This window comes from Amblyraja radiata, chromosome 7, assembly GCF_010909765.2.
Source record: "Amblyraja radiata isolate CabotCenter1 chromosome 7, sAmbRad1.1.pri, whole genome shotgun sequence".
Taxonomy (NCBI): Eukaryota; Metazoa; Chordata; class Chondrichthyes; order Rajiformes; family Rajidae; genus Amblyraja; species Amblyraja radiata.
The window spans coordinates 25,449,235-25,463,836 of NC_045962.1; the positions used below are offsets into that span (position 1 = coordinate 25,449,235).

The 14,602-nt window shown below is 43.5% G+C and overlaps 1 protein-coding gene across 4 annotated transcripts in view; it reads left to right on the forward strand.

Annotated features, from left to right (window-relative positions):
- Positions 1–14,602, forward strand: part of lnpk (lunapark, ER junction formation factor) — a 107,250-nt gene that overhangs the window by 24,947 nt on the left and 67,701 nt on the right. For all 4 annotated transcript variants that reach the window (XM_033023900.1, XM_033023902.1, XM_033023901.1 and 1 more), the window contains one exon: positions 11,709–11,896. In XM_033023900.1, the coding sequence (XP_032879791.1) occupies positions 11,709–11,896 (188 nt within the window). The remainder of the gene's footprint in view (positions 1–11,708; positions 11,897–14,602) is intronic.

The window sequence follows — 14,602 nt, forward strand, 5'->3', positions numbered from 1 at the left end:
TGCCGATGACACTCAAATCTATGTAGCGCTATCACCAAATGACTATCGCCCCATAGATCTGTTGTGCCAGTGCATTGAGCAAGTCAAAGACTGGATGTGCCAAAATTTTCTCCAACTAAATAAGGACAAAACGGAGATAATTGTTTTTGGTGCTAAAAAAGAAAGGCTTAAAGTAACCCAACACCTTCACTCTCTGTCCCTGAAAACTTCAAACAAAGCCAGAAATCTTGGTGTCATTATGGATTCAGATTTAAATTTCGACAGTCACATCAAATCAGTAACAAAATCGGCCTACTATCACCTCAAAAACATAGCAAGATTAAGAGGACTCATGTCAGCTCAAGATTTAGAAAAACTTGTACATGCCTTTATCAATAGTAGGCTAGATTATTGCAACGGTCTCCTTGCAGGTCTTCCAAAAAAAAACTGTCAGGCAGCTACAGCTTGTTCAGAACGCTGTTGCTAGAGTTCTAACAAAGACCAAAAAATTTGAGCATATTACACCAATTCTTAAATCCTTACATTGGCTCCCTGTATGTCAGAGAATTGATTTTAAAATCCTGCTGCTCACCTATAAATCACTACATGGTTTAGGGCCAAAGTATATCACTGACATGCTTCCACTATATAAGCCTTCTAGACCGCTAAGATCTTATGAAACCAATCTGCTAGTGATTCCCAGAGTAAATACAAAACATGGGAAAGCAGGATTTAGTTACTATGCAACAAATAGCTGGAATAAACTTCCTGAAGATTTAAGACTTGCCTCAACTTTGACCACTTTTAAAACAAGACTGAAAACTTTTATGTTTACTTTAGCTTTCAGCTAAATCTTAACTACATTGCACTTTTAACTTTTGCACTTTTTATAATGCATTTTTAATTTTGCTTTTCTTTTCTTTTAGTTCTATTTTATTTCATTTTATTATTTCATTTATTGTATGACATGTTTTTATGTGAAGCACTTTGAGTCTGCCTCGTGTATGAAATGTGCTATATAAATAAAGTTGCCTTGCCTTGCCTTGCCTTATGGGTTGATTGCAGAAAATAAATGTGAAAGTTGCTGTTTTGTCCTTTGGTATTATCTTCATGCCTTCCCGACAAGACCATCAAGTCATTACATTGTGAAACGTCAAAGTTCACAAATGAGAATGTCAGATGGAGCTGTAGGTTGACGATATGGAAATGGAATTAGGACGTCAGCCGTGTTGACCCTCAGATCATACAGTCACCAAAGTATAGCAGAGAATCTGCATCTCCAATATTTTTGACTTTGGAGATGATGCTTTCTTCTGAAATCATTCTTGCATTTCTTTTTGAACCATTCTTGCAGAAATATTTGCAGTGAAATAATTAAAAATATTGGGTTACCACCAAAAATTGTACTGTTTGCATAAAGAAACCAAGGCAATTGAGATTTTAGGTAACTATACTGTTAATAAGAAATGTTTTCCAGTTTTATCACTATGGTATTATTTAGACACATTTATCAATTGTTTTTTGTTCACATAGTAAAATATGAGCGGTCAAACTATGAACATTATGCTGAAAAGGGCGCTCTGATGTAGCTCTGAATCTTAACTTGTAGGATTTACAATTGTTTTGTTAGGGCGAATGAAGTTAGGTGCAGAAACCTCTGATATTTATTATAAGAGCGGAGATTGCAATTTAAATGGCTTCATCTTAATCAAGTTATAATTTGAAGTGGCGCATATAGACCACAGGGAAATATTGGGAAGAAAGCCCAACTAATTATGAAGAACTCTGAATCTAGCTAAACCTGAGATGCAGTTACTAGAAAAAAAAATAGGAGAACCCACATGGGTAAAATTGTTAGGATTTTTAAAAAAAGTACACAGTAGTAATCAGTAAATCAAAATGTGGCCCCAAAGTCTTGTGTTATCTACTGGTATGTAATTAGTAGTACTAAGTGATGGCAGAGAAAATTGTATTGTGGTTGTCTTGTTGATTATTGGGTATTTGGCAATGAAGCTGGTTTTTGGTGCAAATTTAATCAATTTTATTGAATTTTTAGCATTGTTGATGAAAACAATGAGTGTTGAATAATTGATTTTCTTTGTGTCCTGCGATTGAATTCTATGGTACAGAATTTAAAAACAAAATTAAAACTACCGTATTTCCCGGCAATGAAGACGCACCTGTGTCGAAGACACACCCCCATTTTGAGTTGCTCAATTTTGAAAAAAGGCTGGCGGGACATAGAATTTCTCACGCTCAAAAAAAATAGAAGTAAAATACAAAAATAAAGAAAGTAACAATTCAATTTGTACAAGGCTTCCAGATCTCTTACATTCTGAATGGGTGGGGGATGGAGGGTGACGGCAGGTGGAGAGATGGTGGGAAAAACGGAAGCACACTGGGACAAGTTGAATCAGTTGTGATCTTATTGAATGACAATACTAGTTCAAGGGACCAATTGAGGTTACTCGCGCAGGAGTAAGCTCCACCGCCCGCTGTCCTGTTATCCATTGCCCGCTGACCCACTCCGCTTTATTATCTTTGCTCTTCAGCTGGTCCCCACACTGTCCGGTCTCCGAGCCAGGTCAAAAATAGGGATAACGAGAATTTCAAAACTAATACTAACTGCTTTTGTGCGCGTCTGTTGACAAGGCAGCATCATTCTTATTCTCTCTGTTATTCTCACTTGATCTACAATTGTCACACGCCTCCAAAGCATGGCCCCCTGCAAATTTAAATTGAAAGACACGAACCGGACACTGAATGCCATACAGTCTCGCCCAGCGCAGCAAGTGAGGCCATATCCTGCTCCCGGCGGCAGTCGGAATTTAAGGATTTGCGGGAAGCGGCTGACATGAGCGAGGCCTGCGAGCGCAGGAGAGAGGTGTTCAGACAGAGAGCACTGCCAGAGGTGAGCGGGCTGGCAGAAGGCGCTGAGGTGGCGGCCGGTTCCGCTGTCTGGTCCCGAGCTACTTCCCTCACCGGCCACAATGCGGTGGCTCCGCGCCTGGAGTGCCGCGGCAGCGGTGAGTGAGTTGCTGGCATGATCCCCGACCCCCCTCCTTCTCAACACTCCTGCCTGTGCTGACTCGGGCCAGATTCCCCACACGCTGTGAAACAAACTATTTCCCCCCCCACCCCAGCGGCGCTGTCCTTTTACAGCTGCATCATCAGCTGGCAGCAATGAGGGATATACTTGGCTATCCCACAGTACAGTAACATCGTTCTTGATGTTGCTGTACTGAGGAATAACCAAGTCTATCTTACTTGGCTAACAACCTAACCTTCGGCCTCCAAGACGCAGGTAAATTTTCGTGCCTTATTTTGGGGTAAGAAATAGGGTCTTCATTGCCGGTATTTAATTTGTGGGGTGTCTTCAAAGCATTTCAGGGAAAGGGAGAGAAGGGCGGAATAAAAGAAATGGGTAACTAGGCCATGGGAAGGGTGAGTGGGAGTGGGTGCTTGATGAGCAGACAGCAGAGCGGAAAGGGGCAGGGTGATTGCAGTGATGGCTGAAGGTCGGAGAAATGTGTGCGCACCGAATTGGGTGGTGGGGTTAGGCGGTTAGAACCTAAAATTGGTGAATTTGGTGTTCATCCCGTTTGATTGTATATCGGCCACCCAAGCAGAATATAAGATGCTGTTCCTCCCGTTTGTGTGTGGCCCTGATCTGGCAATGGCCAGGGACAGAGGTCGTTATGAATGAATGTATGAATAAGTTTATTGGCCAAGTATGAACACATACAAGGAATTTGCCTTGGTGCTGTGCTCCCAATCATTAAGAATAAGACATAAAACATTAAAACATTAAGAATAAAACATTACAGTTTAAACATGTGAATGAAATAAAATACCAGAGCAAACGGAGGCTAAAGGAAGGGTGTTAAAGGAAGGGGGTTAAAATGGTAAGCAACCAGGAGCTCTCGCAGGCCTTGTTGGAGAGGGTCCAAGTGTTCAGTGAAACGGCACCTAGTCTATGTTTGGTGTTGACAATATAAGGAGGCCACATCAGGAGCACCGAATGCAATAGGTGTATTTGGAAGAGGTGCAAGTGAACGTGTGTCTCATCTGGAGAGCTGCTGGTGTCCCTGGAAGGAAGTGAGGGAGGAGGTATAGGGACAGGTGTTATAACTCCCAACTGGACAACACGGGAAATGAAAGGTGTGGGATAATTGTATCAAAGGTCTGTGAGAAGTCAAGAACAATGAAAGGTATTTGCTCAACATGGTTCGTGCTGGCGAGAGCAGGAACAGGGAGATACGGGACCTGAACGTGTGGCTGAGGAACTGGTGCACGGGGCAGGGATTTAGATTCTTAGATCACTGGGATCTGTTTTGGGGTAAAGGGGAACTGTACAAAAGGGACGGATTGCATCTTAACAGGTGTGGGACCAGCATTCTGGCAGGCAGGTTTGCCACTGCTACACGGGTGGTTTTAAACTGAATAAGGGGGGTGGGGTGTCGAATGGGCTAGTGGAGGATGGAGTTAAAGGGAAAGGGTTTCTTAAATGTGTGAGCGTAGAGACAGAGGGGTGTAAAATGAGGGTAGAAGCAATAGGTAGCAAGGTGAAAAGTAAAAGTGGCAGGCCGGAAAATCCAGGGCAAAAATCAAAAAGGGCCACTTTTCAACAAAATTGTATAAGGGGTAAGAGTGTTGTAAAAACAAGCCTGAAGGCTTTGTGTCTCAATGCAAGGAGCATTCGTAATAAGGTGGATGAGTTGAATGTGCAGATAGCTATTAATGACTATGATATAGTTGGGATCACGGAGACATGGCTCCAGGGTGACCAAGGCTGGGAGCTGAACATCCAGGGATATTCAATATTCAGGAGGGATAGAGAGAAAGGAAAAGGAGGTGGGGTAGCGTTGCTGATTAGAGAGGAGATTAACGCAATGGAAAGGAAGGACATTAGTTTGCAGGATGTGGAATCAGTATGGGTAGAGCTGCGGAACACTAAGGGGCAGAAAACGCTGGTGGGTGTTGTGTACAGGCCACCTAACAGTAGTAGTGAAGTTGGAGATGGTATCAAACAGGAAATTAGGAATGCGTGCGACAAAGGCAAAACCGTTATAATGGGTGACTTCAATCTACATATAGATTGGGTGAATCAAATTGGCAGGGGTGCTGAGGAAGAGGATTTTTTGGAATGTATGTGGGATAGTTATCTAAATCAACATGTAGAGGAACCAACGAGAGAGCAGGCTATTTTAGACTGGGTATTGAGTAATGAGGAAGGGTTAGTTAGCAGTCTTGTTGTACGTGCCCCCTTGGGCAAGAGTGACCATAATATGGTTGAGTTCTTCATTAGGATGGAGAGTGACATTGTTAATTCAGAAACAATGGTTCTGAACTTAAAGAAAGGTAACTTTGAGGATATGAGACGTGAATTGGCCAAGATTGACTGGCAAATAATTCTAAAAGGGTTGACGGTGGATATGCAATGGAAGACATTTAAAGACTGCATGGATGAACTACAAAAATTGTTCATCCCAGTTTGGCAAAAGAATAAATCAGGGAAGGTAGTGCATCCGTGCATAACAAGGGAAATCAGGGATAGTATCAAAGCGAAGGATGATGCGTACAAATTAGCCAGAAAAAGCAGCATACCGGAGGACTGGGAGAAATTCAGAGACCAGCAGAGGAGGACAAAGGGCTTAATTAGGAAAGGAAAAATAGATTATGAAAGAAAACTGGCAGGGAACATAAAAACTGACTGCAAAAGTTTTTATAGATATGTGAAAAGAAAGAGATTAGTTAAAACAAATGTAGGTCCCTTGCAGTCAGAAACGGGTGAGTTGATCATGGGGAACAAGGATATGGCGGACCAATTAAATAACTACTTTGGTTCCGTCTTCACTAAGGAAGACATAAATAATCTGCCGGAAATAGCAGGGGACCGCGGGTCAAAGGAGTTGGAGGAATTGAGTGAAATCCAGGTTAGCCGGGAAGTGGTGTTGGGTAAATTAAATGGATTAAAGGCCGATAAATCCCCAGGGCCAGATAGGCTGCATCCCAGAGTACTTAAGGAAGTAGCTCCAGAAATAGTGGATGCATTAGTAATAATCTTTCAAAACTCTTTAGATTCTGGAGTAGTTCCTGAGGATTGGCGGGTAGCAAACGTAACCCCACTTTTTAAGAAGGGAGGGAGAGAGAAAACGGGGAATTACAGACCAGTTAGTCTAACATCGGTAGTGGGGAAACTGCTAGAGTCAGTTATTAAAGCTGGGATAGCAGCACATTTGGAAAGTGGTGAAATCATTGGACAAAGTCAGCATGGATTTACAAAAGGTAAATCATGTCTGACGAATCTTATAGAATTTTTCGAGGATGTAACTAGTAGCGTGGATAGGGGAGAACCAGTGGATGTGGTGTATCTGGACTTCCAGAAGGCTTTCGACAAGGTCCCACATAAGAGATTAGTTTACAAACTTAAAGCACACGGCATTGGGGGTTCAGTATTGATGTGGATAGAGAACTGGCTGGCAAACAGGAAGCAAAGAGTAGGAGTAAACGGGTCCTTTTCACAATGGCAGGCAGTGACTAGTGGGGTACCGCAAGGCTCAGTGCTGGGACCCCAGCTATTTACAATATATATTAATGATCTGGATGAGGGAATTGAAGGCAATATCTCCAAGTTTGCGGATGACACTAAGCTGGGGGGCAGTGTTAGCTGTGAGGAGGATGCTAGGAGACTGCAAGGTGACTTGGATAGGCTGGGTGAGTGGGCAAATGTTTGGCAGATGCAGTATAATGTGGATAAATGTGAGGTTATCCATTTTGATGGCAAAAACAGGAAAGCAGACTATTATCTAAATGGTGGCCGACTAGGAAAAGGGGAGATGCAGCGAGACCTGGGTGTCATGGTACACCAGTCATTGAAAGTGGGCATGCAGGTGCAGCAGGCAGTGAAGAAAGCGAATGGTATGTTAGCTTTCATAGCAAAAGGATTTGAGTATAGGAGCAGGGAGGTTCTACTGCAGTTGTACAGGGTCTTGGTGAGACCACACCTGGAGTATTGCGTACAGTTTTGGTCTCCAAATCTGAGGAAGGACATTATTGCCATAGAGGGAGTGCAGAGAAGGTTCACCAGACTGATTCCTGGGATGTCAGGACTGTCTTATGAAGGAAGACTGGATAGACTTGGTTTATACTCTCTAGAATTTAGGAGATTGAGAGGATATCTTATAGAAACTTACAAAATTCTTAAGGGGTTGGACAGGCTAGATGCAGGAAGATTGCTCCCGATGTTGGGGAAGTCCAGGACAAGGGGTCACAGCTTAAGGATAAGGGGGAAATCCTTTAAAACCGAGATGAGAAGAACTTTTTTCACACAGAGAGTGGTGAATCTCTGGAACTCCCTGCCACAGAGGGTAGTCGAGGCCAGTTCATTGGCTATATTTAAGAGGGAGTTAGATGTGGCCCTTGTGGCTAAGGGGATCAGAGGGTATGGAGAGAAGGCAGGTACGGGATACTGAATTGGATGATCAGCCATGATCATATTGAATGGTGGTGCAGGCTCGAAGGGCCGAATGGCCTACTCCTGCACCTAATTTCTATGTTTCTATGTTTCTATGGTTGGGGAATCTAATTGATGACCATATGATCGTTTTGGTGCTGTGGTGAGGCCAAAAAGCTGATTGTATATGTTGCAATAATGGGAGGTATTTTACAAGATTACATTTTCAATATCTGTACAATGGCAGGAACGTTGAAGTCACTTTACTGTGTTCGCATTGAGTGTTTCTTTATTGAGAAATGATGGTAGAACTGAGGACCGACAAAAATGCTGGAGAAACTCAGCGGGTGAGGCAGCATCTATGGAGCGAAGAAATAGGTGAGGATAATCGGCGATAGGAGAGGATATAATGTACAGTGCATTCAGAAAGTATTCCAACCCCTTCACTTTTTCCACATGTTGTTATATTACAGCCTTATTCTAAAATGGATTAAATTCTTTTTTTTAAATTATCAATCTACACACAATATCCCATAATAAATAAGCGGAAACAGGTGTTTAGAAATTTTTGAAAAAGTAAATAAAAAGAATTAACTGAAATATCACATTTACATAAGTATTCAGACCCTTTACCCAGTACTTTGTTGAGGCATCTTTGGCAGCAATTTTACAGCCTCAAGTCTTCTTGGGTATGGCGCTACAAGCTTGGCCTGTATTTGGGTAATTTTTCAAAATTTTCTCTGCAGATTCTCTCAGGCTCTGTCAGGTTGGATGCACAGCTATTTTCATGTCCCTCCAGAGATGTTCGATCGGGTTCAAGACCGGGCTCTGGCTGGGCCACTCAAGGTCATTCAGAAACTTGTCATGAAGCCACTCCTGCGTTGTCTTGGCTGTGTGCTTAGGGTCACCAGTCTCCAGGTGTGAACCTCTGCCCCAGTCTGAGGTCCTGAATGCTCTGGAGCAGGTTTTCATCAAGGATCTCTCTGTACTTTGCTCCTTTCATCTTTCCCTCGATCTTGACTAGTCTCCAAGTTCCTGCCGCTGAAAAACATCCCCACAGCATGATGCTGCCACCACCGTGCGTCACCTTAGGTATGGTATTGGCCAGGTGATGAGCGGTGCCTGGTTTCCTCCAGACGTGACGCTTGCCATTCAGGCCAAAGTGTTCAATCTTGGTTTCATCATACCAGAGAATCTAGTTTCTCATGATCTGAGAGTCCTTTAGGTGCCTTTTGGCAAACTCCAAGCGGGCTGTCATGTGCCTTTTACTGAGAAGTGGCTTCCGTCTGGCCACTCTGCCATAGAGGCCTGATTGGTGTAGTGCTGCAGATATAGTTGTCCTTCTGAAAGGTTCTCCCGTTTCCACAGAGGAACTGTGGGGCTCTGTCAGAGTGACCATCCGGTTCTTGGTCACCTCCCTGACCAAGACCCTTCTCCCCCGATTGTTCAGTGTGGCTGGGCGGCCAGCTCTATGAAGAGTCCTGGTGGTTCCAACGTTCTTCCATTAAAGAATGACGGCAGCCACTGTGCTCTTTTCTGGACCTGTAATGCTGCAGAAATTATTTTATACCCTTCCCCAGATCTGTGTCTCGACACAATCCTGTCTCGGAGGTCTACGGACATTTCCTTCATCTTCATGGCTTGGTTTTTGCTCTGACATGCACTCAACCATGGGACCTTATTTCGACGGGGTGGAAGATTGCAACCTTCACGTGGTCCGCCCTGTTTCGACGAATGCAATCAGCCCTTCATGCACAATCAAATAATATCAAATAGAACAAGTTGTCCTCCAACTTTAGGCTGTGCACGCCATACGCAAGAAGAAGAAGACAGGTGTGTGCCTTTCCAAATTGTGTCCGATCAATTTAATTTACCACTGGTGGACTCCAATGAAGGTGTAGAAACATCTCCAGGATAATCAATGGAAGCAGGATGAACCTAAGCTCAATTTTGAGTGTCATAGCAATGGATCTGAATACTTATGCAAATAATTCTAAACATCTGTTTTCGCTTTTTTATTATGGGGTATTGTGTGTTGATTGATGATAAAAAAAAAAAGAATTTAATCCATTTTAGAATAAGGCGGCAACTTTACAAAATGTGGAAAAATTGAACGGTTCTGAATACTTTCTGAATGCACTGTGTTTGTGGGAGTACAGAAGTGGTCAATTCTTAATTTACTCATAGGTGAGAGGAAAGTGCTGCATCAGAAATTGAAGAAAGAAAATAATTCCTATCTTGGACACTAAACCTTGATGGGAATTTGGAAGACAAAGGGAAGGAAGAATACAGTTTAAAGCCAGCTGAGCAATCACAATTATAATGATCAAGCCCATACACTTCTCACACTTGCGGGAAGCCAAGCAAGACTGATTCCTAATCGTAAAGAAAAGAAACGTGAATATTTTTCCATTCTGGATTAGTCCAAAAGAAGGGAGGAGCTGCACCAAATAGAGGGGCTTGATGTAGTTCTGCCAGAACTAATGATGAATGTCTAGCGTTTGCGTGTTTAAATTGAGGTTTGTGCCCAGTGGGCGTAATGTGTAGATTAATCAAGAATGTTTGCCCTTGAAATCTTGCCCAAGTAAGGGGAATGTAAGGACTGTTTAGAGAAATATCCACATTATATTTTAAGAGGATTAAATAATATATTTGTTTTTTGTCCTCCCTCATCTCCCCCCCCCCCCCCCCACTCTCACCTTATACTAGTCTGACCCTGCCCACATTTGGGTTATATACATCTAAACCTTCCCTATTTATGTACTTGTCCAAATGTCTTTCAAATATTCTCATAGTACTTGCCTCCTCTGGCAGTTTGCCCCATATACCTAGTGTGGAGAAAGTTGCCCCTCGGATTCCTATTAAATCTTTCCCTCACTATTTGAATCTATGTCCCCTGGTTCCTGATTTCCCCTATTCTGGGTTAAAGATTCTGTGCATTTATCCTATCAATTCCCCTCATGGTCTTATACGCCTCGACAAGATCATCCCTCGTCCTCCTGTGCTCCAAGAAATAAAGTCCTAGCCTGCCTACTTCTCCCTATTGCTCAGATTCTTAAGTCCTGGCAAGATCCTTGTAAGATAGTAGTGTAGGAATTCCAGCAATGATTTCACACTTCATTGCAGCGGTACTGTTTTGAGTCCTCCAAGGATTTACCTTTTGCTTAAAAATGGATTAATGTTGTGTCAGCATCCTCCAAAGACATTTCAGGTTTCACGTGTACGTTACTGATCTCACCTCTACCTCGCTACTTCCACTCTGGATCACGCTAATGTCTTAGATTTGTCATCCTGTTTATCTGTTGTGTTGAGGGAGCGGTTATTTCTTCAAACTAAATGGAGGAAGACGAAAGTTATTGTTTTTGATCCCTGCCAGAAACATAGCTCCCTGGCCTCCATTCCCATACCAGGAAATCTATAAAGCTAAGTCAGATTGCTTGTGTTTTGTTTTGTAGAGCTTTATTTTACGTGCATGTTTGCTCCACGGAGGCAGACTATTTCCTCTAATGTAATATCATTTGGTCTACTATTGACTCGGTTCATGTTCTGCTGAAACAGTCTCCCATGCCTTCAACTCTGGACTGTGCTATGACAATGGTCTCCTGGCCAGCCTCACAGTTTATATCCTGTATAAAATTGTGTTTATTCAAAGCTTCGAAGATTGGACCTGAGTTTGCAAAAAGGCTCATTTAACAGTCATGCCTGTGCTTGGACTATTCATCAATTTTAAAATCTTAATGTTGACCCAATCCATGTTCACATTCATGACCCAGACCCTCACACGATGACTACTTCCAGCTTTGCAAGGTACCTCGATATCAATGATTCTCTAATAATGTCCCTTGTGCGCGCTTAATTTAACTTGCTCCACATTTGAAGACCTAAGCTGCCCTTGGATTAATGTTCTATACTTTTATCCCTAGTATGTACCCCACAGTCCTTTTCCATTCGTGCCCCACCCCTCACCTCTCTGCATCCTTGCTCATAGATGTAATTTCTAATCTGATTAAAACAGTAAATATAGGTTTGAGAAGCTAGATTGCCAAATGTTGTGATGTATAATATTTTAACAGTGATAGGAAATTATCTTCTATTAGTAATGTTGAGTATATTTGACAGCAAGCGGTGAAACTGCTTAAATGTAATAGGACTTTTTGCCACCAACAAAGATGTCAGTTAATACCTCTGCGTATATTGCACTTTGATTCAGACGTCGGAATTGAACATTTGATATCGAGTACAATAAACTAAATTTAATTGTTTCTATTTATAGGAAATAAATACATTAGAAGAATTCAAGGAAAAGAATCAAAGACTTCAAAAGATCTGGATTGGAAGACTGGTACTCTATTCATCCACAATTTATATCGTAGCTTTTATAATTGTGTACATGTGGTGTTTTCCGGAAGAATGGACTGCACGACTAACCTTGGCGCTTCCAGGATTTTTATTTCCTTTATTGTAAGTAATTATATTATCAGTTCAACTAAGTTGAAGAAAGTCTCTGGATTGTCTGCCTCTTTTTATTGCTGCTGCTTAGAATGATTGAAAGAGATAATTTTATTTTGCACTAATATAAATATGCATATTACACATAAGTGACTAACTGATAATTGAAGAGTTCATTAAAGTATTGTTTAAACCAAACCAGATTTAAATAAAATGAAATATCATTATCTGCACCCGAGTCAAACATTAGATTCTTATTATTGCTCTTTTTTAAATCATAGTTGCCCAGTAATGCACATTTAAGATGATTACATAAGATGCAATAGGCTAATGTATTCCTAACTTGACACTGTTGAGCCTTTAAAACAAGATTGCAGTATTCTGTGTGTTATTATAGCTGATACAATTGGCAAAAAAGTTTATCACATGGTTCCGTGTAAGACTGCATAAAAATTTGTGAACACTGCTCAGTCCATCACCGGCTCTGATCTCTCCATCATCAAAGGGATTTATCGGAGTCGCTGACTCAAAAAGGCAGCCAGCATCATCAGAGACCCACACCACAGTGGCCACACACTCATTTCCCTCCTGCCATCGGGAAGAAGGTGCAGGAGCCTGAAAATTGTAACGTTCAGGAACAGCTTCTTCCCTGCAGCCATCATGCTATTAAACTCTACAACCTCAAATAAGCTCTGAACTACAATAGACTAATTAATATTATTATTGTTATTATAGCACTACTATTGTCTGGTTTTTGTGTGTACATATGTGTGTGCGCATGTATGTATATATATGTGTGTGTGTATACGTGTGTGTGTATATGTGTGTGTGTGTATATATGTGTGTGTACGTATGTGTATATGTATAAATGTGCGTGTGTGTATGTATATATCTTCTATACTATTACTAAAACTCTCATCTTGACCACTTCCGGTCTGCGTTGTAATTAAATTTGCGCAAAAACAATCCCCCATAGTGCTACGTTTTCTCGCAACCTTACTCACCATTCTCCTCTGCTGCAAGTCAAATAAGTTTTGTTCCGATCAGTCAAATAGTACAAAAGTTATGAAGGTTTAAAAATCGTAAAAACCGCCCCTTCTGGAACCCGCTGTCAATAACGCAGCGAGGAGAATAAAAAGCTGATGGGGCGGAGTGTGTTGAGCAGTCCGCGGAGAGTGAGCAGCCTGCGGAGTGCTTCTGCGGCAACCAGCACGACCAGCCGGAAGCTACTGAGTTTGAACCGGAAGCATCTGAAAGAAGCCGGAGTGGGACCTGGATCTGCTGCGTGAGGCCGAAAGCTGAATGCGGGGTGAGCAGAGTGCGAGCTGCGTCTGCTGCGACCACACCCCCCTTCCCCCACCCCCCCCTTCCCCCTCCTTCCCCCTTCCCCACACCCCCCCATTTCCCCACAACCCCCCCGCTCCCCCCCCCATTTCCCCACACCCCCCCATTTCCCCACACCCCCCCATTTCCCCACACCCCCCCATTTCCCCACCCCCCCATTTCCCCACCCCCCCCATTTCCCCACCCCCCCCCATTTCCCCACCCCCCCCTTTCCCCCCCCCCCCCCCTTCCCCCCCCCCCCCCCATTCCCCCCCCCCCCCATTTCCCCACACCCCCCCATTTCCCCACACCCCCCCATTTCCCCGCACCCCCCCATTTCCCCGCACCCCCCCATTTCCCCGCACCCCCCCATTTCCCCGCACCCCCCCCATTTCCCCACACCCCCCCATTTCCCCACACCCCCCCCATTTCCCCACACCCCCCCCATTTCCCCACACCCTCCCCATTTCCCCACACCCCCCCCCCATTTCCCCATGCAGTGTCAGCAAGTGAGGCCATGTCCTCCTCCAGGCGGCTGTCGGAATTTAAGGATTTGCGGGAAGCGGTTGACATAAGTGAGGCCGGCGAGCGGCAGGAGAGAGGTGTTCAGGCGGGGAGCACTACCAGAGGTGAGCGGGCCTGCAGAAGGTGCTGAGGACACGGCGGCCGCTCGTAGCCACCTGAGCTACTTCCCTCCCCGGCCACAATGCGGTGGCTCCGTGCCCGGAGCGTAGCAGTGAGTGAGTTACTGGCATGATCCCCGACCCCCTACTTCTCAGCGCTCCTGCCCTCCCCGCACGCTGTGAAAGGAACTCTCGCCCCAATTGGTCCTTTGAACTCGTATTGTCATTCAATAAGATCACAACTGATTCAAATTATCCCGGTGTGCTCCCGTTTTTCCCACCATCTCTCCACCTGCCGTCACCCTCCACCCCCCATCTCCCACCCATTCAGTAATTCAGAATATTTGGACGCCTTGGGCAAATTGAATTGTTACTTTCTTTATTTTATTTATTTTTTTGAGCGTGATAAATTCTATGTCCTGCCAGCCTTCTTTCAAAATTGAACAACTCAAAATGGGGGTGCTTCTTCGACGCAGGTGCGTCTACATTGCTGGATAATACAGTACGTTATTAAGATATGGCTTTTGAAGACTTTATAAAAGTCGACTGACAGCTTACGGAGAGGAGAACAATCTGCGCATGCGCGGTTAAGACTTTTTACAGCCGACTGACTGCCTACCCCGAGTAATTACTCACGGCACGTGCCTGATATATATATATATCATATATATATATAATATTATTAAAACTCTTTGTCTTGTTTGTGGCTGTCTGTGTGCCAATTTCTATTTTCCTATTTTCTCTCAAACGCTAGGCCACAGCCTTTTCATTA